At 34.0% G+C, this 25,033-nt stretch overlaps 2 protein-coding genes across 8 annotated transcripts in view; both read right to left on the bottom strand.

Moving 5' to 3' along the window:
* The window catches only part of LOC125674917 (baculoviral IAP repeat-containing protein 2-like), a 35,438-nt gene extending 26,374 nt beyond the window's left edge, over positions 1 to 9,064 (bottom strand). For 2 of the 5 annotated variants that reach the window (XM_056158811.1, XM_048912538.2), the window contains exon 1: positions 8,838 to 9,064. Coding sequence is in view for 1 of the 5 variants with exons in the window: in XM_048912538.2 (XP_048768495.1) it covers positions 8,838 to 8,979 (142 nt within the window). In the remaining 4 variants the exon portion in view is untranslated. Of the gene's footprint in view, positions 1 to 253; positions 3,054 to 7,528; positions 7,885 to 8,224; positions 8,461 to 8,837 lie in introns of those variants that run through there. The other 3 variants (XM_056158814.1, XM_056158815.1, XM_056158812.1) reach the window with 3 other exon arrangements.
* Positions 9,065 to 21,083: 12,019 nt separating this feature from the next.
* Positions 21,084 to 24,417, bottom strand: LOC125675452 (uncharacterized). Of its 3 annotated transcripts, none has more exons than XM_048913101.2 (2): positions 24,236 to 24,417; positions 21,084 to 22,879 (listed from the first exon to the last, which is right to left on the bottom strand). In XM_048913101.2, the coding sequence occupies exon 2, from the start codon at positions 22,839 to 22,841 to the stop codon at positions 21,510 to 21,512; it is 1,332 nt and encodes a 443-aa protein (XP_048769058.2). In that variant the 5' UTR covers positions 22,842 to 22,879; positions 24,236 to 24,417; the 3' UTR covers positions 21,084 to 21,509. The 3 variants fall into 3 exon arrangements, with proteins under 3 accessions (XP_048769058.2, XP_056014782.1, XP_048769059.2); XM_056158807.1 differs by lacking the exon at positions 24,236 to 24,417 and adding an exon at positions 23,578 to 23,714; XM_048913102.2 differs by lacking the exon at positions 24,236 to 24,417 and adding an exon at positions 22,973 to 23,048.
* Positions 24,418 to 25,033: the final 616 nt, after the last annotated feature.

Raw genomic sequence — 25,033 nt, 5'->3', positions numbered from 1 at the left:
TTTAATTGTTCTATTTTCATTTGATGTATCTTAAAAGTAATTATAAATCGCTTTTATTTCATTTGAGTAATTCTGTTTCTTCGTTTATTCTAGATCTAAAATTATTATTTCTGATTAGTTTTAAATCAAAACAAAGTCAAAACTGAAAACCAACGTCTTAACATTAGAATTGAAGAATATTCTCACGAGTGGACAACAGTAAAGTTTCGATCAAAGTTATCAACTTAAAGAAATAAAAAGAGCACCAACACACCACGAGAATGGATCACGAGACCAATCCTTGTGAAAGTAATTGGATGTTCTTGTCAAATGGGCAGATTTGACAGTTTTCGTGACATGGATGGTCCCAGTGTTTATGGGATGATGTTAACAAATTTTGTTTATCTATCTAAGTACAATCATTCCCAACAGCATCACCATTGATGTCTCTGTCTTCTTGATATTTGTTTTGTGTAATTCTTGTAACATTAAATCACTCCAGCAGTGCCACATTTGACGATATTATAACCTTGACATTAGGCCTCTCCAACGGTACCTTCCCATGGGGAACCGGATTAGAATAGGTCCTCAGTACCACTTACTTGTCGTAAGGGGGGACTAAATGGGGCGGTTCTTCGGAGGAAACCGCAAAACCCGAGGCCCCGTGTCACAGCAGGTGTAGCAGGATATGCCGTAAGCGCCGATCATAGGCCTAAATTTTGTAGCCCTTCACAGGCAATGGTGACGTTTCTATGGAGTGAAAGATTCTCGAGTGGGACGTTTAACAATTTACAATTAACCAACCCACGGTGCCACTGTTGATGGCTTTGACATCGAGTCATCGAACTTTGGTCAAATTATCGAAAATGTATGAATGGATTAGCTCTGATTCTAAGTGGGGTTATCTTGGTGACTGTAACTTTTTTATGGTACATGTGTTACATGTATTGCCAAGAATTATGATGTCTGCCAAACACATACATGTATATGTCAAGTCCGTTTTGAAATAAACTCCTACTTCATTTATTGTTTTCTCTTTCGTAGTCAGCATTTTTTAGTAAGAATATAAACTAAAATTTTAGAATTTTCAGTGGTATATAACTACCGCAAAAATTCAAAAATATCATGGAAAATTGATAGAAGTTGATTTAAAATGAATCATGATATAATGTCCCATCACACTCTAGACCTTTGTGCATACTAGTTAACAACCGTGACATCAAAGTGCAATGGGGCTCCAACTTGCGATGGCCTGCACCAAACCGCGATGGTGTGACACGCCAAAGTGCGAGGATCCACACTCATGCGCCAAAGTGCGATGGTGTGACACGCCAAAGTTTGATGGTGCAAGACGAATGCATCAAAGTGCGATGGAGTGACACGCCGAAGTCCGTTGGTTTTCAAAACTTGTTTTGGTACAGACTGTACCAACCGTGTGTTGTTTCACCAAAATATCAATGCAAAATGATAATAGATGATCATGAATTAAAGCACGTTTGGGCTAAGTAGATATTTCGACAACAAATATACTTTGCTGTTCTCACAATCCTCAACATCACACTTTGGTGTAGCGTGCCTTTAGGAGAGGAGCCGCCGCACTTTGGCGTGACTATCGTATTTTGGTGCAGATCATTACACTTTGGCGTGACTATCGCATCTTGGCGTCCGTAACGTTAACAAACCATTGCACTTTGGAGCGACCATTACACTTTAGAGTATCACATGCATACAGTACACGACACGAGTTTTATGCGTGTTCCACGCAACGCGGTGGAACAAATTTGCCCCAAACACGGTGGACCGTTAAAATTGTCGGCACCTTTGAAGTCCTATTTTTCCGCGCGAGCTAGACATTGAAGTCCACGGAGGATCTCCGTGGATGCCACCGTGCATCTCCGTGGATGTCACCTGTACCTCCGTCGATGCCACCGTGTACCTCCGTGTGATAAAACAAAGAAATAATTTCCGAAATGATTCACCCAAAAAACCTCTTCGTTTGGCCAGCATACATGCCCTCACCCCATTACTTATTTAGAAATTAGCTATAAATCATTCAATTCTTGTACAGTAATTGTTGTTTAATGATACGTTGGTGTTTTCGGTTCATATCCGTATGTAGACTTCCCTGCAGACGTTCACACCTTTTTATGAAACACCCAAATTCTCGACATCCTGTATATAAACACCTGTGTTATTCCTACCACTCGTCGGTACATTGTTTCACGGCACGTACAGCACAATTTCACCAAATAAAAGAAGGGTCATGAACAACGACAATCACATGCCAGTAATTTCAATTTGATAAACAGCAGTTCAAAGAAATGTGTACCATAAGCAATAGTTTATTTTTACGTAAAGTTTTCATTGTAATTAGGAATATGTGATTAAGGTCAGCTATATACATGTACATGTTTACATTGGATATGAATTTCATTATGTACTCAACTGTGAAGCAATGTGAGCAAAGAATCAAATTTTTATCACTTAAACAAATAAATATTAAAACTATCTTTACTTTTAAACAAACCTTTAGAAAACTCCGTACTTTCATTAAGAAAATTTCATTAGAATGCCCATACTTCACATTAATAATAACACGGTTTTTTAAGGGTTTTTTCTAACTTGATAAATACTTTATTACACGCATGTATTATTTACTAAATGTATATATAACAGCTTTTTGTCTTTATATTTTTGTATACCATTGCATAATGGTGATGAGATCCAATAAATTGAATTGAATACATGTAGTCTTGAAATATCACAAAGTAAAGAGTTGACAACGATTGAAATAAAAATGCAGACGTTTTCTCGTTTATTCAGTAACTCAATAACTTGCGCGTCTTCTGAATGAAAATTGTAAAACAAACGTACTAGGTTTTGGTCAGTTATAACATAATACGGGGGTAAAATTCATCTAATATCCGCTAGCAATGGGTTTTGAGTCAGCTGTGCCTTCGTGCACGAATAATCTCGGCTAACGAAGATGAAAAAAAAGAAGTCTAGATAGTCCGCTTGCATTAACATGTATTATGAAGGTGCAATCGAAGAATTATCCAGTAAATCCAATGATGTTGCAGTATATATAGCATGTATTTATTTTATTTTTGACTGAGAGGGAGATGGACAGCTAAGCACGTAACATCGTTTTAGGGGGGGGGGCTCATTCATTAGTCCTAACCCGGACCAGCCGAAAAAATTAACATGTAAAGAAAACAAAATGGGAAATTAAAAAAAATATCAGAATGAAAGGGGATGGATAATTAATCAGAAAGAAATTGTACTTTCAAGATTTATACTGAACGTATTAAACTTCCCTATCTGCATACATTCATGAATATTATAATCAATGATTACCAATTCTCTCTCTCTCTCTCTCTCTCTCTCTCTCTCTCTTGCTTTCATTATCTAATGCATCTAAAGATTAAATTAAAGATTTTAATAATCGATAGCGTATATGAATAAAAGCAAATAATCATTAAGTCATTTCTGTTTATATTTATATTAGTTTTTTTTCATGAACTAGTTGCATTTGACACCGAGGATTTACATCCTTAAATATTGATTACAAGCACGTAGAATCGGAGAGGGTGTACTTTGAAAACTTGAAAGGTTTTCGTAATCGGAAAATTTAAGCACCATTTTTGTTGTTATTTTATTGCTTGTCAAGAAATTTATACAACTTAACCGGCAACATACCCCTTCTGATACATTGAAAAATATAAGTAATGTTAGCACGGGGCTCTATAAAGTTCAACCTGCAGTTTGGTCATACGTCGTCATTCAATAACTTATTCAAAATAAAAAAAAAATGTTTGTCGGATTAGCGGTACTATGATGTATGACTATAACAATGACCTGTGTATAACTTGTACATTCCATGCAAATTCGAAGGGGTTTTCGCCTCAGTAGAACAATGGGGGTCAGCTAATCCGTGTATTTGAAATCAACAGAAGTGCTTAGCTTCTTGCGGAAAGTGTGAAATATATTGGGTCGGCGTAAGATACCCGTGATCTTAGACTAGATCTGATATCTCACCGATCCAATATATTTCACACTTTTCATGAGAAGTCAAAACACAAACTAGCTAACCGTAATTTAGTTATACTGTGAGAAAGACCCTAGGAATTTGCATGGTATATACTTATTATACAAAAATCATTGCATTATCCAGACACTCCCGATGAACATTTTTTTTATGTAAACCTCTATCAAAGTACATCGAACATAAGTCTCGGTCAAATGTAATTAACTCGGGATTTTAAAAATAAATCATTCGATGGTTTGTATTTTTGCTTCTATTAATTACGTAATAAATTAATTCCAATTTGTTAATCATCGACAATGCTCTAATTTCTATATTGGATCAAGTTATATTTGTCAAGATGCATATCAACACAATATGATGGAGGTAATTATGTTAAACAGCGCATTTGTCACACACACACACACACAGAGAGAGAGAGAGAGAGAGAGAGAGAGAGAGCACATCGGTAATTATTAAATATCCCTATCACATGTTGTACATGAAAAACAGGAATTGCCTGCAAGTACGCATTATTTAAACATAGAATTTAAGAATTTTTTAATGAAGAAAGAAGACTAAAAGAAAAAAAGTCAAAACCAGGTTTTCTTAAAAACATAATATATAGTGTTTGGTATCGTTGGAATCGGCTCAATATGCTGAAAAACAATATAAGTATCAGGGGGGGGGGGGGGGGGGAATATTGACATTTTTTCTTTTCTTAAAATTCCACCCTTATCTTGATTATTTGGCCTGCGGCACATTTTCACATCTCCCGCAAGGCGTCCGTGGCCAGAACAAAGCTTTTAGCAGCTGTGTGTATTCGCAAATAACACACACCGTGGAACACGGAGGACACGGTGTATCTCCGTGGATTTTCCACTGTGGTCTTTCCACGGTGGGGTGTATAAAATTCGTGTCGTGTACTGTATGTAGACACTGAGTGGTCATTCACTTTCAAGTGTAGATATATACTATTATATTCGTAAAATAAGTAGGTTCCACTTTTGAATGATACATACGTATGTTAGAGGAGTTCTACATACATGAAAGGATACGAAAAAATGAAACTAAAAGTTCAAAACCTACAACTTTTTTAGAAATAAAAATCCTGACAATATTTATACCCTGGTATACACGTTGAAATGTTCTGCATAAATAAGAAAACTTGCAAAAGGCACCAGTTGTTCGATGGACATACAAGCCCCCCACCCCCACCCTCTAAACACATCCGATTTATCAAAGTAGAGGTTAACCTAACCATCACAATATTTTGAAAAATATGCAAAAAAGGATTTTGAATGGAGGTTCACATGTTCTGTAGGTTTTTCACAAAAGAGTGACATTTTGGACTCCAAGTTATAGCTTTCAAACAAGTATTCCTATTTTCACTAATCTTTCTTCTTCTTCTTTTATCTTTGTTACAAGACATGGTGAATTATCAAAGAGCTTTAAGTGAAACGGATTTTAATTGGGATTTCCAATTTTTCATCAAATAAAGGATGTTTTGGACTCATCATAAAGCTTCCCCTTCAATATTGTCCTCTAAACTTGGCATATCTATAACAAATTACATTAATGTATTCAAATATGATACATATCAACGGGTTTCCATTGAAACATGGTTTGTCATCGATATTTCTTGACACAATGAATTGTGTTTCAGCCTATAAAAACAGCTTTCCTTTCAATACTAGTATATTTTTTCTAAACTTGTCATATTTGTTAAAGGATACATTATTTATTTTCAAATATGATACAAATCAACGGGTTTCAATTGAAACACAGATTTTAAGCAAAATTTCCAACGATTTTTCATCAATAAATTGTGTTTCAGCCTTTAAAAAAAACAACTTTACCCTCATTATTTTCTTAACCTTTGTACATGTACTTAGGGACATATCAAAGTACTAAAGAATAAAAAGAAACTGTTGTTGCAATTAGTTCCCATTTTATAGAAAATTTCTCTATTCCTTCTGGGCTAAATGGTGCAAAATATTTTTATGAATAACCCGTAATAAACTCTGTGTATTTGTCTCCAATTCTGTTTACACCAAAACGAGTACCAACTTTGTGCCTGGGCATGTCTAATAAAGGTGTTATTCATTAAATATATTGATATATCATGTACAACATGATGAAAAATTCTTCGTCTGCTCCGCCATGCTTGTTATCGCGAGATCTCGTAGGTAGATCTACTGAAAAACCTAAACATTGACAATCAGCGCAAAAATGTAGTTACTCGCGCCATTTCGACCACAGGGCTTAGCCCCTGTGATTCCGACAAAGAAAGGAAAATCATATTGAGGCATAAAAATTTACATCTTGCTGTTAGTTTTTTAACTTGATATCAAATTTAAACCTTTTCAATACCGACGAAATCGTTTTCTCTCCTGTACTCGTCCATTGATGTAAACACTACCTTATATGGACATATGCAAATAACTTGACATGCAATCGGAAGTTGAAACTTCAGTACATCAAACCAATCTCTCACCAGAGGGTGTATTACGCTGCGCTACAACAATATTAGTGGAGCGTAGCGGGAACGATAACTCTGGGTAGAGATTGTACATCAAACATGAAGCACAAATATGAATCGAGAAATTGGAATATATCGAAATTGTTAAACACGGTAAAATAGAGTCTCGCATATCGCAAAGTTGCAGGATGTATATAATGACCAAGAAACATAGAATACCATTTAATTTACGTAAATAAAGTCAGCAAATGTTAAGAATGACCGAAAATGTTGCGGGAGTGAATCACTCCCGCATTTGCACCATTACGGAGATCCTAAGGAGTTGTAGCCCTCTCCCCTCAAAAATATCGTAGAGGGCTATATTATTGCAGCTACATCTTATGTCTTACAGAATAAAAGAATCTAAAAATATAGTTGATTGGTTGTATATTGCTCGAGGATTTTTCACTCTACATATGCACTGTGTACAAGCCGACGGCCGCGTAGTATATATTACGGTCATCAAAAAATGGCAACTGACCTCATCGGCAAGAATTTTATAATCACGATTTCAAACGATTGATTGTTCATTTGCATCAATTTACGATAATTATCAGTATCCAGTGGAGTTAATGTTAGTCACTGTGGTTTTCTCCAAAGCAAGCATATTTATCAACGACTTACAAGATTTGGAGTATGATGACCGTATACTGCGATTATGAATTAGGTGGCAGGGGACAGTTTCTTTGGTTTTGAAACATGTGGATAGGGGGTATACACCAAAGTCAAATTATGACAGACTAATGAAAAATCATATTTCCCTTTTATGTCAATACTTGTATTTCATATTAGTGTAGTTAATAAATTATGACCCTAAATTACATGTAATCTATAAATACTGGTGCTGGTGCACAAAACATGCTCTGAGCAGGTTCCCCTTTTTTGCTTTGATTTTCCCTCATTTGGGCTAATCCGCACCACCCCCACACCATCACAGTACCAAACATGGGGATTTAGACACTGTGCACAATCAAGAACCCTATCTGCCCTTCTCAAAAATCTACCTCTCATATGGGGCCATCCACCTTCCCTCACAGCTACAGACCTTTTGCTAGACCCTGCATGTTTTCACCGGAATTTCTTCAGCAACTGACCACGTGTCTTAGTTTCGTATTTGTACCCATCTATATGCTAGGAATCATGGTGACACCTACATGTTGTATATCAACATTTTTACTAAGCACTCAGCTACATTTGACATGCATCCTAAAATTATTGTATACATTTTTACACATGTAATATCACTTCAAATACGGGGTAATTCCATTTTTTGAAAAAGTTGCCTATAGTGTGAAACTGTCCCCTGTTACCTTAGGATTCAAGAAGTGAAAGCAGCTGTCGTGATAACCCGTACGACAAAGGTGTCGTTGCTGGGTTACTTCGCGGGGTAGTCATGACGCAAAACCAAGGCTATTTTGACCTCTTCAAAATGCATTTAAATTGATTTGATACACAACAAGTAAATTCGACATATAGTATACGGTCATCAAATTCATAATTTACGTCCCGTAAAACGATAAACGATGAACATTGTTACGGTCATCATAGTACAAAACTTGGAGGTCGTTTTTATCAATAAATAAGCTTGCTTCGGAGAAAACCACAGTGACTAACATTAACTCCACTGGATACTGATAATTATCGTAAAATGATGCAAGTGAACAATCAATCGTTTGAAATCGTGATTATAAAATTCTTACCGATGAGGTCAGCTGTCATTTTTTTGATGACCGTGATATATACTATAGCCATCGGTTTGTACATGCTCGGCGCTTATTGCCTTTGATCAGGGAGGGATCTTTGTCGTGTCACACTTGCTGTGACACGGGGCCTCGGATTTTGCGGTCTCATCCGAAGGAGCGCCCCATTTAGTCGCCTCTTACGACAAACAAAGGACAGTAAGGACCTATTCTAACCCGGATCTCCACGGGATTATCTGAAAAGGAAAATCACTGTAAGACAAACCGAGTGTTGGTTCCTGGAAAAGTTTATATCTTTAGTACATGTAAATGAATAATCGTATAAATCTGAGTGTCTATATACTAGCTGCACAATGCATCTTTCTTACAAGTAGGTTATATATATGCATGCACTGTCATGAAATATGCACCCGTTAAAACAATATTTTCAATCTTTAATTTTTTTTTATTTCTATAATCATTTTGGCAGCATTATTAAATATTGTCACGTATGTTTTAAAACGAAGTGCATGCACTTGGGATAATTCAAGAAGGCCTATAGTTGTTTTGTATAGCATTTGCATTCAAGGAAAATATGGTAAATGAATTTGGTATGATAACGTCAATTCCTTACCTTGATAGAAATATCCTGCAGAAGCTAACTTGTCTTTTAGTATTTTCAGTCCCTCGGGTGCACTGTCAAACGATAAAATTCGAGTTTTAACACTAGCATATGCTATGTGTTTAACTCTTGACGTATGCTGACCGTGTGCCATTGAATCAGTCGTAATTATTTTATCATAATAACATTATGCGGCGTCTTTTTCGTTATAGCTGTTAAAAATAGAAAAGGGGATTCCCGTTTGCTATATGAAAGGAAAGAAAGATAACTCTATTTATCATGCGTGGATCTAGTGGTTGAAACGAATAGAGACGAAAATAAAACCGGGAACACTACTGGGTTAACATTAAACGGACATCCACTTTGATATTCAGTTTCCATACATTAGAAATACGTACAGCTATCTGGAGATTTCTGGTACAGGCTAATCTGAATTTACCCAGTTAGAGCTTATAATGCTTATTGTGAGTGCGTATCGTATTACCGTAATACGAATGGATTGAAATATTCATCTGAAAGTAAGGATGCAAATACGTAGTCTTGTGTTGTTCTCAATCCGACTGAACTAGCATAGATACAATTCGTTTGTGAATTAACATTTCAAGATTGGATTCAATCATAGACATAATTACTTTGGACATTTTACTCACAAAATGAGTAAAATGTCCAGAGTTTACGCATCGATAATTCTTCAAAAAGAATGTTTGATTCTTAAAATTCCAATTCGTTCCCTGTATTATCAATTTCAAAAATTTGAATAGTTTCCCCACATTATGTTATTTGTTTTCAGGCGCATATGTATAAAGTGTTTTTGGATTTATTGATATGTAAATTCTCGTTTAGATTTATTTTGGTTTGATTGTAATATATGTCTCTGATTCAATGGCGTCAAAATGTTTCATCTTTGCAACCATGTGTCATCTACATGTATGCGTATTGACTAACGCCACATGTGGTTTGGGTCAACAGAGATAATCGATTAATCAATTAATTATCAATATGAAATATTTCTTCTTCAAATATTCTAGTTGGCGCTCACCTCAAGGTTATCGTTTATTCACAATTTTAATTGGTTTGCAAACAATTTGCCTAGTGCATGCTTCTTCTTTTTTTCAACACTCCGTTATTTTTTGCTAGAATTCTATAAATGGTTGACACAATCTGTTGAAGTTTATACTTGGTAAATATATGCATTAAAGAAATAAATTTAATTTTTGACTTTCGTTAATGCCGTTTTTGGTTCGTCTAAGAAATTTTTCTTTGGCATTTTCTGTCTCTTGGTGATGTCGAGTATATGTCTTGATATTTAAAAATTAATTAATACTAACATACCATTTCCACTTTTTCTTACATTATCTGTGATTAGGCGATTTTGTACTGCAGTGAAATTGTTTTTACTACTGGTATAAATATTTAATTGTGGGTAGCTTTGACCAGTGTTTTAGTTTTACTGGTAGTAAAATTAATTTAACTGGTAGTATAAATAAATAATTGTGGGTAGAATGGCCACTCATAAATTCTTATAGTTGTAGTAAAAATATCATTCATTTTTACTAGTAGTATAAATAATTATACTACCAGTAGAATTAATTGTACTACGAGTAAAATCATTTTTACTACTGGTATAAATAATTAATTGTGGGTAGCTTTGGCCAGTGTTTTATTTTTACTGGTAGTATATAAATAGATAATTGTGGGTAGAATGGCCACTCATTCATTCTTATAATTGTAGTAAATATATTGTTTATTTTTACTACCGGGTAGTAGTATAAATAATCATATGTCAAAATTGGTACAACGACTTTATCAAAAAGATCCAGCTGAGACTATTGGTAGATTAAATTGTCTTATCTTCCTTATTACTCCATACATTGCCTTTTCTGCCTGTTCACATAAGTGTTTTTGGTTTGTTTGGGTTTTTTTTTAGCCTTACAAAAAGAACCGGAACGGGAAAATATTATCCCTAAGTATTTAAACTCTTTCACATTTTCAACAACACTGTTATAATAAAACACCTTTTTTGGCAGAGGGTCTTTAGAAAAAACTAAAATCTTTGTCTTACTAATATTTACAGATCGGTAAAGTTGGCTACTAGTAACCAGCTACTAGTAACTGGCTACTTAAAAAGAGAAAAGTTGGCTACTAGTAGCCAGCTACTTGAACCAGGAAAAGTTAGCTACTAGTAGCCAGTTACTAGTAGCCAGCTACTAAAAGTATGAAAAGTTAGCTACTCGTAGCCAGCTACTACAAAATATAAAAGTTATAATTACTGATAGCTCGCTACCAGATAAAAGTTAATGAGTTTGAAAATTATTATCTATCAGATTTATTTCTAAAGAGGACGAGGAGTCGTATGAAATTTCATGCTCAATTATCCCCAATTACATAACATTGCAATGCAAAATATGAATAAACTTTTTCAACTGAGTGTTTACTTTAAAAGTGATACGGATTGAATTCAGACCTTCAATCATTTGATATACCATCCATTTTGAGATATCTGCTACTTTTACAATTTGATTCGAGTTACCCTGAAATTTCAACATAAGTGTGAATACCGTAAGAAACTTTATGTTTGACTTTATGTTTGTATTAGATATCTGACGAATTTACGACTATACATATGGCAAGAAGTGATAGATGGTGTTTTGGTACTCCACGAATTTTCAGATATCGCTCTTTAGGAAATCAGTTACTTATACATTTTGATTATCGGTACAATGAAATTTCAAGATCCGTGTGAATACCTTAAGGAACTCCGTGTTTATATCATAAATTTAACTAACTTACAACGATACGTATGGCAAGTAGTGATATTGGGTATCGTGATATGTCATCAATTTTCAGATATCACGCTTAAGGAAGTCAGCTACATATACCTTTTGATGGCAGGTAAACTGAAATTTCAAGTTTTTCGCAAATATCTTAAGGAACTCTGAGTTTGTATTAGATATCTGACGAATTTACAATTATCAAAGTGAAGAAGAGTGATATTAGGTATCTTGACATGCCATAAATTTCCAGATATCACGCTTAAGGAAGTCAGCTACTTATACCTTTTGATTCCTGGTATCCTGAAATTTCACGTTTTTCATAAATATCTTAAAGAACCCTGTGCTTGTATTAGATATCTGACGAGTTTACAACTATCCATGTGAAGTGGAGTGGTACTAGGTATCTTGATATGCCATTAATTTTGAGATACCACGCTTAAGGAAGTCAACTACTTATACCTTTTGATTGCAGGTAACCTGAAAATTAAAGTTTTTAGAAAATATATTAAGGAACTCCGTCTTTGTTTGAAATATCTGATTAATTTACCAATGCACATATGACAAAATCTGATACTAGGTATCTTGATATGCCATCATTTTTCAGATATCACTCTTAAGGAAGTCAGCTACATATACCTTTTGATGGCAGGTAAACTGAAATTTCAAGTTTTTCGCAAATATCTTAAGGAACTCTGTATTTGTATTAGATATCTGACTAATTTACAACTACCCACGTGAAGTGGTGTGATATTAGATATCTTGATATGCCAACAATTTTCGGATATCATACTTAACGAAGTCAGCTACTTATACCTTTTGATTCCTGGTAACCTGAAATTTCAAGTTTTCCGTAGATATCTTAAAGAACGCCTTGTTTGTATTAGATATCTGACTAATTTACAACTATCCATGTTAAGTGGAAGGGTATTAGATATCTTGATATGCCATCAATTTTCAGATATCACCCTTAAGGAAGTCAGCTACTTATACCTTTTGATTGCAGGTAACATGAAATTTCAAGTTTTCTATCAATATTTTAAGGAACTCTGAGTTTGTATTAGATATCTGACGAATTTACAATTATCAAAGTGAAGAAGAATGATATTAGGTATCTTGACATGCCATAAATTTCCAGATATCACGCTTAAGGAAGTCAGCTACTTATACCTTTTGATTCCTGGTAACCTGAAATTTCACGTTTTTCATAAATATCTTAAAGAACTCTGTGTTTGTTTTAGATATCTGACGAGTTTACAACTATCCATGTGAAGTGGAGTGATATTTAGTATCTTAATATGCCATCAAATTTTAGATATCACGCTTAAGGAAGTCAGCTACTTATACCTTTTGATTGCAGGTAAACTCAAATTTAAAGTTGTTAGAAGATAGTTTAAGGAGCTCCTTGTTTGTTTTAGATATCTGATTAATTTACCAATGCACACATGACAAGATGTGATATTAGGTATCTTGATATGCCATCAATTTTCAGATATCAGGTTTAACGAAGTCAGCTACTTATACCTTTTGACTCTAGGTAGCCTGAAATTTCAAGTTTTTCATAAATATCTTAAAGAACTCTGTGCTTGTATTAGATATCTGACTAGTTTACAACTATCCATGTGAAGTGGAGTGGTACTAGGTATCTTGATATGCCATCAATTTTCAGATGTCACTCTTAAGGAAGTCAGCTACATATACCTTTTGATGGCAGGTAAACTGAAATTTCAAGTTTTTCGCAAATATCTTAAGGAACTCTGTATTTGTATTAGATATCTGACTAATTTACAACTACCCACGTGAAGTGGTGTGATATTAGATATCTTGATATGCCAACAATTTTCGGATATCATACTTAACGAAGTCAGCTACTTATACCTTTTGATTCCTGGTAACCTGAAATTTCAAGTTTTCCGTAGATATCTTAAAGAACGCCTTGTTTGTATTAGATATCTGACTAATTTACAACTATCCATGTTAAGTGGAAGGGTATTAGATATCTTGATATGCCATCAATTTTCAGATATCACCCTTAAGGAAGTCAGCTACTTATACCTTTTGATTGCAGGTAACATGAAATTTCAAGTTTTCTATCAATATTTTAAGGAACTCTGAGTTTGTATTAGATATCTGACGAATTTACAATTATCAAAGTGAAGAAGAATGATATTAGGTATCTTGACATGCCATAAATTTCCAGATATCACGCTTAAGGAAGTCAGCTACTTATACCTTTTGATTCCTGGTAACCTGAAATTTCACGTTTTTCATAAATATCTTAAAGAACTCTGTGTTTGTTTTAGATATCTGACGAGTTTACAACTATCCATGTGAAGTGGAGTGATATTTAGTATCTTAATATGCCATCAAATTTTAGATATCACGCTTAAGGAAGTCAGCTACTTATACCTTTTGATTGCAGGTAAACTCAAATTTAAAGTTGTTAGAAGATAGTTTAAGGAGCTCCTTTTTTGTTTTAGATATCTGATTAATTTACCAATGCACACATGACAAGATGTGATATTAGGTATCTTGATATGCCATCAATTTTCAGATATCACTCTTAAGGAAGTCAGCTACATATACCTTTTGATGGCAGGTAAACTGAAATTTCAAGTTTTTCGCAAATATCTTAAGGAACTCTGTATTTGTATTAGATATCTGACTAATTTACAACTACCAACGTGAAGTGGTGTGATATTAGATATCTTGATATGCCAACAATTTTCGGATATCATACTTAACGAAGTCAGCTACTTATACCTTTTGATTCCAGGTAACCTGAAATTTCGAGTTTTCCGTAGCTATCTTAAAGAACGCCTTGTTTGTATTAGATATCTGACTAATTTATAACTATCCATGTGAAGTGGAATGGTATTAGGTATCTTGATATGCCATCAATTTTCAGATATCACCCTTAAGGAAGTCAGCTACTTATACCTTTTGATTGCAGGTAACATGAAATTTCAAGTTTTCTACCAATATTTTAAGGAACTCTGAGTTTGTATTAGATATCTGACGAATTTACAATTATCAAAGTGAAGAAGAGTGATATTAGGTATCTTGACATGCCATAAATTTCCAGATATCACGCTTAAGGAAGTCAGCTACTTATACCTTTTGATTCCTGGTATCCTGAAATTTCACGTTTTTCATAAATATTTTAAAGAACCCTGTGCTTGTATTAGATATCTGACGAGTTTACAACTATCCATGTGAAGTGGAGTGGTACTAGGTATCTTGATATGCCATCAATTTCTAGATATCACGCTTAAGGAAGTCAGCTACTTATACCTTTTGATTCCTGGTAACCTGAAATTTCAAGTTTTCCGTAGATATCTTAAAGAACGCCTTGTTTGTATTAGATATCTGACTAATTTACAACTATCCATGTAAAGTGGAATGGTATTAGATATCTTGATATGCCATCAATTTTCAGATATCACCCTTAAGGAAGTCAGCTACTTATACCTTTTGATTACAGGTAACCTGAAATTTCAAGTTTTCAACAATAATTTAAGGAACTCTGAGTTTGTATTAGATATCTGACTAATTTACAACTATCCATATGAAGTGGAGTGGTATTAGGTATCTTGATATGTCATCAATTTTCAAATATCACCCTTGAGGAAGTTAGCTACTTATACTTTTTGATTCTAAGTAACCTGAAATTTGAAGTTTTCCGTAAATATCTTGAGGATCTCTTCGTTTGTATTAGATATCTGACTAACTTACAACCACCCACGTGAAGAAGAGTGATATTAGGTATCTTGATACCTATTATCATACCTCTTCACGTGGATAGTAGTTTACAGTCGGATATCTAACAGTTCCTTAAGCTATATACAAAACACTTTAAATTTCAAGATGTCTGGAATCAAAAGGTATAAGTAGCTGACTTCGTCGAACGTGATATCTCAAAATTGATTGCATATCAAGACAGTTCATATAAAGCTCTGTAATATCGGCAAAGATAAATTAGTCAAGTATCTAACATATCTATCTGACAATTGATGGCATTTCAAGATACCTAATACCACTCCTCTTCAGGTTGAAAGTAGATAATTAGTCTGATATCTAATACAAACACACAGTTCCTTAAAAGATATCTACAAAACGTTTGAAATTTCAGGTAACCAGGAATCAAAAGGTCTAAGTAGCTAACTTCCTTAAGCGTGATATCTGAAAATTGATATCATAATAAGATACTTAATATCACTCCTTGTCATATGTGAGATGGTAAATTAGTGATATATCTAATACAAACGCAGAGTTCCTTAAGATATGTACGGAAAACTTGAAATTTCAGTCTACCTAGAATCAAATGGTATAAGTAGCTGACTTCCTTAAACGTGATATTAGAAAATTGATGGCATATCAAAATACCTAATATCACATCTTGTCATGTGTGCATTGGTAAATTAATCAAATATCTAAAACAAACACGGAGCTCCTTAAAATATTTTCTAAAAACTTGAAATTTCAGGTTACCTGCAATCAAAATGTACAAGTAGCTGACTTCATTAAGCGTGATATCTCAAAATTGTTGGCATATGAAGATACCTAATATCACACCTCTTCACGTGTATAGTTGTAAATTAGTCAGATATCTAATACAAATACAGAGTTCTTTAAGATATTTATGAAAAACTTGAAATTTGAGTTTACCTGCAATCAAAAGGTATAAGTAGCTGACTTCCTTAAGCGTGATATCTAAAAATTGATGGTATATCAAGACACCTAATATCAGTCTTCTTCACGTGGTTAATTGTAAATTAGTCAGATTTCTAGTACAAACACAGAGTTCCTTGAGAAATTTATGAAAAACTTGAAATTTCAGGTTACCTGCAATCAAAAGGTATAAGTAGCCCACTTCCTTAAGGGTGATATTTGAAAATTGATGGCATATCAAGATACCTAGTACCACTCCACTTCACATGGATAGTTGTAAACTAGTCAGATATCTAATACAAGCACAGAGTTCTTTAAGATATTTATGAAAAACTTGAAATTTCAGGCTACCTAGAGTCAAAAGGTATAAGTAGCTGACTTCGTTAAACCTGATATCTGAAAATTGATGGCATATCAAGATACCTAATATCACATCTTGTCATGTGTGCATTGGTAAATTAATCAGATATCTAAAACAAACAAGGAGCTCCTTAAACTATCTTCTAACAACTTTAAATTTGAGTTTACCTGCAATCAAAAGGTATAAGTAGCTGACTTCCTTAAGCGTGATATCTAAAATTTGATGGCATATTAAGATACTAAATATCACTCCACTTCACATGGATAGTTGTAAACTCGTCAGATATCTAATACAAGCACATAGTTCTATAAGATATTTATGAAAAACGTGAAATTTCAGGATACCAGGAATCAAAAGGTATAAGTAGCTGACTTCCTTAAGCGTGATATCTGGAAATTTATGGCATGTCAAGATACCTAATATCACTCTTCTTCACTTTGATAATTGTAAATTCGTCAGATATCTAATACAAACTCAGAGTTCATTAAAATATTGGTAGAAAACTTGAAATTTCAGGTTACCTGTAATCAAAAGGTATAAGTAGCTGACTTCGTTAAGTATGATATCCGAAAATTGTTGGCATATCAAGATATCTAATATCACACCACTTCACTTGGGTAGTTGTAAATTAGTCAGATATCTAATACAAATACAGAGTTCCTTCAGATATTTGCGAAAACTTGAAATTTCAGTTTACCTGCCATCAAAAGGTATATGTAGTTGACTTCCTTAAGAGTGATATCTGAAAATTGATGGCATATCAAGATACCTAGTACCACTCCACTTCACATGGATAGTTGTAAACTCGTCAGATATCTAATACAAGCACAGGGTTCTTTAAGATATTTATGAAAAACTTGAAATTTCAGGATACCAGGAATCAAAAGGTATAAGTAGCTGACTTCCTTAAGGGTGATATCTGAAAATTGATGGCATATCAAGATATCTAATATCCTTCCACTTCACATGGATAGTTGTAAATTTGTCAGATATCTAATACAAACAAGGAGTTCTTTAAGATATTTATGAAAAACTTGAAATTTCAGGTTACCAGGAATCAAAAGGTATAAGTAGCTGACTTCCTTAAGCGTGATATCTAGAAATTGATGGCATATCAAGATACCTAGTACCACTCCACTTCACATGGACAGTTGTAAACTAGTCAGATATCTAAAACAAACACAGAGTTCTTTAAGATATTTATGAAAAACGTGAAATTTCAGGATACCAGGAATCAAAAGGTATAAGTAGCTGACTTCCTTAAGCGTGATATCTGGAAATTTATGGCATGTCAAGATACCTAATATCATTCTTCTTCACTTTGATAATTGTAAATTCGTCAGATATCTAATACAAACTCAGAGTTCCTTAAAATATTGATAGAAAACTTGAAATTTCATGTTACCTGCAATCAAAAGGTATAAGTAGCTGACTTCCTTAAGAGTGATATCTGAAAATTGTTGGCATATCAAGATACCTAATACCCTTCCACTTAACATGGATAGTTGTAAATTAGTCAGATATCTAATACAAACAAGGCGTTCTTTAAGATATCTACGGAAAACTTGAAATTTCAGGTTACCAGGAATCAAAAGGTATAAGTAGCTGACTTCGTTAAGTATGATATCCGAAAATTGTTGGCATATCAAGATATCTAATATCACACCACTTCACGTGGGTAGTTGTAAATTAGTCAGATATCTAATACAAATACAGAGTTCCTTAAGATATTTGCGAAAAACTTGAAATTTCAGTTTACCTGCCATCAAAAGGTATATGTAGCTGACTTCCTTAAGAGTGATATCTGAAAAATGATGGCATATCAAGATACCTAGTATCAGATTTTGTCATATGTGCATTGGTAAATTAATCAGATATTTCAAACAAAGACGGAGTTCCTTAATATATTTTCTAAAAACTTTAATTTTCAGGTTACCTGCAATCAAAAGGTATAAGTAGTTGACTTCCTTAAGCGTGGTATCTCAAAATTAATGGCATATCAAGATACCTAGTACCACTCCACTTCACATGGATAGTTGTAAACTCGTCAGATATCTAATACAAGCACAGGGTTCTTTAAGATATTTATGAAAAACGTGAAATTTCAGGATACCAGGAATCAAAAGGTATAAGTAGCTGACTTCCTTAAGCGTGATATCTGGAAATTTATGGCATGTCAAGATACCTAATATCACTCTTCTTCACTTTGATAATTGTAAATTCGTCAGATATCTAATACAAACTCAGAGTTCCTTAAGATATTTGCGAAAAACTTGAAATTTCAGTTTACCTGCCATCAAAAGGTATAAGTAGCTGACTTCCTTAAGCGTGATATCTGAAAATTGATGACATATCACGATACCCAATATCACTACTTGCCATACGTATCGTTGTAAGTTAGTTAAATTTATGATATAAACACGGAGTTCCTTAAGGTATTCACACGGATCTTGAAATTTCATTGTACCGATAATCAAAATGTATAAGTAACTGATTTCCTAAAGAGCGATATCTGAAAATTCGTGGAGTACCAAAACACCATCTATCACTTCTTGCCATATGTATAGTCGTAAATTCGTCAGATATCTAATACAAACATAAAGTCAAACATAAAGTTTCTTACGGTATTCACACTTATGTTGAAATTTCAGGGTAACTCGAATCAAATTGTAAAAGTAGCAGATATCTCAAAATGGATGGTATATCAAATGATTGAAGGTCTGAATTCAATCCGTATCACTTTTAAAGTAAACACTCAGTTGAAAAAGTTTATTCGTATTTTGCATTGCAATGCTATGTAATTGGGGATAATTGAGCATGAAATTTCATACGACTCCTCGTCCTTTTTAGAAATAAATCTGATAGATAATAATTTTCAAACTCATTAACTTTTATCTGGTAGCGAGCTATCAGTAATTATAACTTTTATATTTTGTAGTAGCTGGCTACGAGTAGCTAACTTTTCATACTTTTAGTAGCTGGCTACTAGTAACTGGCTACTAGTAGCTAACTTTTCCTGGTTCAAGTAGCTGGCTACTAGTAGCCAACTTTTCTCTTTTTAAGTAGCCAGTTACTAGTAGCTGGTTACTAGTAGCCAACTTTACCGATCTAATATTTACATTAAGTTTTCATTCTGAACAATACAAATAAAAAGCATTCAAGGCATTTTGGAAATCAACATCTGTCTCAGACCTGATAACAGTGTCGTCTGCATATAACAGCATAAAAAGCTTTAAATACATGTACAATTCATCTTCTTTAGCATCTGTTATACTTTGTAAACCAATGATATTTCTATCCAGTAGAAACTCCTCTAGGTCATTAATGTATAAAGAAAATAAAAAGGGTGATAACTTTTCACCTTGGCGTACCCTGACATTACAGTTAAAATAATCTGTAGTTGTACCGTTTAAGCATATAATATATTTGATTCCTATATACATATTTTTAATGTAATTGAAACACTTCCCATAAATCCCACTCTTAATTAGCTTATGCCAACAAACATGACAAAGTAAACTTAAGTTGGTTTGGGGTTTTTTTTCAGGAGCTTGAATCCCTCAGTTGATATAACAATGGAGTCAAATTTTAAGTGATGATTATGAAGAACTCCAGAGATTTTTCAAATGATGACTTTTATTATCATTTTTAAAATTTCTATAGAGTTCATTATTTATATACCATCTTCAAGGAGGTGAAGATTAAAGGTTCTAGACAAATTGAAGGACTATCACATGTGATCTGTAACAGGGATAATGAAGTAAAAGTTGTTTAATCATACATTATATATTTATTTATAGGACACACACGTTTTATTATACATGTGATACAGGACAACAACATTTTTTTTTGTAATCTTAGAATACAGGACATTGGGTTTTTTAAAACTGGTAAAATGAAATATGTGCACCGGTCACAACTCCCCAATAGATATTGATCGGTCCCTTATGATTATAAAAACAATACATAAAATACAAATATAAACAATAAAAATGTATGCCTTTGTTGTTTTAAAAAGCATTTTATTGTTTAAGTATAATGGTGGTATATGGTAAATTTCGTCAATCTATAAAAAAAAAATTGTTGGGGGGGGTGTTATAAAACTAATCTTATAAGTACGACAACAAGTCTGTTACTCTAGTTTTGAAATAAAAGATTTTTCAACAAATTGTTAATTTAGTATAATGAAAAAAGAAAACCACAAAAGAACAGAAGAGTGTTCTGGATATGTCAAAGTACATGTACATGTACGTGTATGTAGCATGAAGGAAATATGAAAAATTACACACATGTAAGAAGTAAAATAGTTATTTCAATTTCTGTGAAATAGTTTATTTTAGATGAATTTCCAGTAGTTTAGGAATTTAGTCATATTTTTCAAAATCATCGACTGATCAATCAATCAATCGATTCCATACACCTGCATGATCTATAAATTAATCACCACTAGCAAGATCTCGTGACCCTCATTTTATTGATTAAGTATTTACAGTACATGTAATGTATCAAAAATATATTCATACAAATAGAACCATTCCAGGGTTACTGGTGTCTTGCTAAATTCCACAGTTGGCAAAAAAAAATGCAACAATTACCGCCGCGTCATTAAAATTAACCAAGTGTTGAAATGTACTAATTTCTTATGTTTGTGCACTGTTGTTTGGAAGTATGACGAAATATTTTAAAATTATGTGGCGGCTTTTGTGACACATTCTGTCGGCCTTGAACTTCGGTGAGTCACCACGGTGATCCTGGACTGACACTACATCGACGTGACAGATGGAAGGCCTTATCATGAAAATTCTTTCAGTCGTTTACAGGTTACAGAAAATTCATAAAATGTTCACGATTAATTGTCTTAATCATTCTTCAGGGGGGAAACTACGTTAAAAGTGTATATCCTCGTTTTAAGCCAAGTTTTTCAGTTTTATCAAATATCAAAAAGCGATCTACTTTTCGCTGAATCCTTTCAAATTTTTTAAGTTCGATGGCCACTCTCTGTTTAGATCGGAGTTCGTCCTCGTCAATGAATTCGGTGTTTGTATGAGAATCGAATCGCCTCTGGGATACACTTGGACGGTGTATGGGGTTCTGTGGGTTAAACCTAGGAAGTCGTGTAGGTATTGGATTGAAATCTGCGGGAATGGAGTGTCTTTTAGGATGCATCTGCGAGCTAGGAGCCCGGGTAAGTCCAGCGGAGATGGAACTCCGTTTATCTACGTAGCCGTGAGGTCTTACACTTGAGGTACCTCTTTTTTCCAGACTAGTGTGGTGTCTGTGAAGGGAGGGAGTAAACTGCAGACTCTTGGACCGTTCACACTGAGATGGCAAGTTTTCTAGCAGGTTGGTTTCAAAGACATCCGTTTCCTCGGCTTCTTCATTAGTTGTGGGATCGGTCGAATCGCTGGAGACGCTAAACACGGGAGCAGACTGTGATTTGTGAAAAGCGGAAGCTTCCCCTGTGTCTGACAGTTTGCGCATGGGTAAAACATTAACGTCCAGTTCCGGCATTGACTCTCTCCGGCGTTTTTCCAGTTTTCTTTTCAATAAAACACAAGTCCCATCAGTATATTGGTCAATTTCATTACGATGATCATGCATATCTTTAAACATTTTTGACAAGGACAACCTGGGTCTATTCATGTCAATTTTCTTCTGGAAAGACATGTTCTCCCTCATTTTCTTCACAGAACGTGCTAGCTTCGTGATTCTATGAAGATCGGGCTCCTGTTCCCTGTGTTCAATCTCCTCTATTTTCCGTAATGGAAATGGCGGTGCCAGTTTTGTCTTTTTCTCGTCTTTCTTTGATAATGCTAAGAGGATAGATGGAATAACCTCCGACATGCGTCGATATTCCCCCAACAAATACGAATTCACATTGTCCGAATCTCGTCCATCCGGTAATGATGTCGCTCGGTTAAATTTCGGTTTTTCTACAGTCCCTAATTTCCTTTGTGGTAGAAATGATAACGGGGAATTTTGTGAAGGCGAAAGTGCTGGTAAAGAGTCTTTGGGAATTTGTCTCCTTCTACTTTCTTTCCACTCATCTCTAACTTTGATACGTTCTCGCTCTAATTCCATTTCACGCGTGCGCGACCGGATGTGGATATGGTCCAGCCTCTCCTGCAGTAGTTGGTCCTCTTTGTGATTCACGAGCAGCATCTTCTCAAGGTACTTGGGAGGTCTCTTCTTTTTCTTGACTGGGTTCGACATTTTTTAATGTTGTCTCTAACACTATTGCAATCTGATTTCTGTAAAATCAAATCAAAAGAAAACTGATAGATACCCTAATATTAGTGAAAAGTGCAAGTTACAACGTACATACAGTTTTATAATACATGTACCGTGTTTCCAAGTCTGCCATTCAATCCATCTGTTGAATTGTAGGATTGAATATTTATACACCTTACAAAAGTGAAATATAGGTAGACAATTACAAAAAATTTCGTTTTTTAGTTCAGCGCTGTATGTAATCAGGTTTAAGACCTTGGGTTATCAAATAAAACTGAACTGTGTTTCCATGATTTTTTGTTTCTTTTGTGTCTTAATCAGCATGAATCACAGAGCTTTAAATAAATACACGAGGAAAAAAGCACCTGCATATTTGTGACGTAAATGAATGAAGTATGAATAAAATCGTAAGTTTTCACTGGTTGGGTTTTTAGGAGGACATCCATTTTTATGACGATCGTGAAATTATTTAGAACAAATGTAAAGTGAAAAACTGTCATAAACCGGAATAAAACCAATCGTACAATCCGTGTACCATATCGTGATTTTATTTTTTAAATAATAATTTTTAAACATTCAAACTTAAATGCATAGATATTACATTAACCGGGTATACTGTTTAAGCAATACATACATTAAGATTTAAAATTTTAACACTATTTCAATATGACAGACAATTAAAACAAAAGTTCTACAAAATGTCCACAAAAATACTCACATTTATTATTTACGACTAAAGTCATTCAAGATAACCAGGCAGCGACGTCCGAATTCTGGGACGCCTTAAGGGCTTCTGATTTTTGTCCTCGAAAGTCAAATTACTTCGGGAAAAGGTTAACTTCATTTCTTTCAAGTACAAGAAAGTAAGTTTATTGGGGCAAGTTATGAGGTTTCCGTTATAAATTACTAGCAATATTAGATTTGATAGTTTCAAAGTAAATATTCCATGCCATATTTTCCTCTTCATATCGTCTTATAGGCAAATTATATGTTTGAAATATTTTAAATATACCTGGACAAATCAAAAATGTCAATACGATTGGTCATATTTTTCAACAGGCTTGATTTAAAAGCTTTTTTCCCCCAGTGCAAAAAGTGACAATGCATTTACACCTACATTTAACATTGTGTTCTAACCCTTTAAATTAAAAAAAAGTCATTTAGAGTAGTCTTTTAACTTTTTGCTTTTAAACATTTTCAACAAAGCTGTTTCATTATCTGTATGAATAATATTTGATCAAATATGTACCTGCACACCCGTCTTACAAACAATGTTGATAATTTATCCAACATTAATTTTCTTTCCAACAAAATGAGTGATTTTTCTCTTCACATTGAATAAAAAAAATGAAATTGACAGCTAACAATAAACTCACCACGGTATCAAAATAGTACCAACGTTTGGAGAATTTTTCGATGCGGTCATCCCGTAGCAAACCGTGGCATCAAAATTCACACGTAGCGATTAAAGAGTCAATAGACCTTTTTTTCAGCTGGACACGAACGCTTATCTGATACTAGTGGATCAGTGATTGGGTGGCAGATGGAAGAAAAGGCTTCATTGCAATCTCATTTACCAAAACGACAAACTAGGAGATTTTCATTTCTAGAGCTGACGATACAAATCGAGGTATACAATTGTTTCGTTTCTCCATTATTTACCTTGGCAGAGTGTGTTTGTAAATTTTAAATTGCGCTCGCTGATAACAAAATCACGCAATTACGCAGAATTTCCTTTCACTTTATTTACGGGAGTTTCGGAGTCGAAGAAAGTCAACTATGTTTGTGTATTGATTTCAAAACTTTAAATCCAACCTTTCATCTTCTCATTTTTATCTTTTAAACTTCGCTTTGACTGTAATAAAACTAGACCCTAATCAGGGCTCATTATCTGTTACAGTGTGATACAAATTGAAATGGACACTTTCATCTCCTAGGTGTATACACATATTTCTTACGCGGGATAAAGACAATACCAAATTTGATTCATTTCTTTAACATTGGCAAACGTTTTTTCAAAGAATAACTTTAACAATGTTCAAATCTTCATTCTGAAATTAATAGTATATTCAATTAATTTCCATAGCAATCAAATCCAATGTATCTGCCAACAAATTGAAGTCTGTTGTTACGTAAATAATCATGGAGAGCTAATTCTGTACTATGGTCACGGT

This window comes from Ostrea edulis, chromosome 3 (assembly GCF_947568905.1).
Source record: "Ostrea edulis chromosome 3, xbOstEdul1.1, whole genome shotgun sequence".
NCBI lineage: Eukaryota > Metazoa > Mollusca > Bivalvia > Ostreida > Ostreidae > Ostrea > Ostrea edulis.
This window is presented reverse-complemented; position numbering and strand designations above follow the sequence as displayed.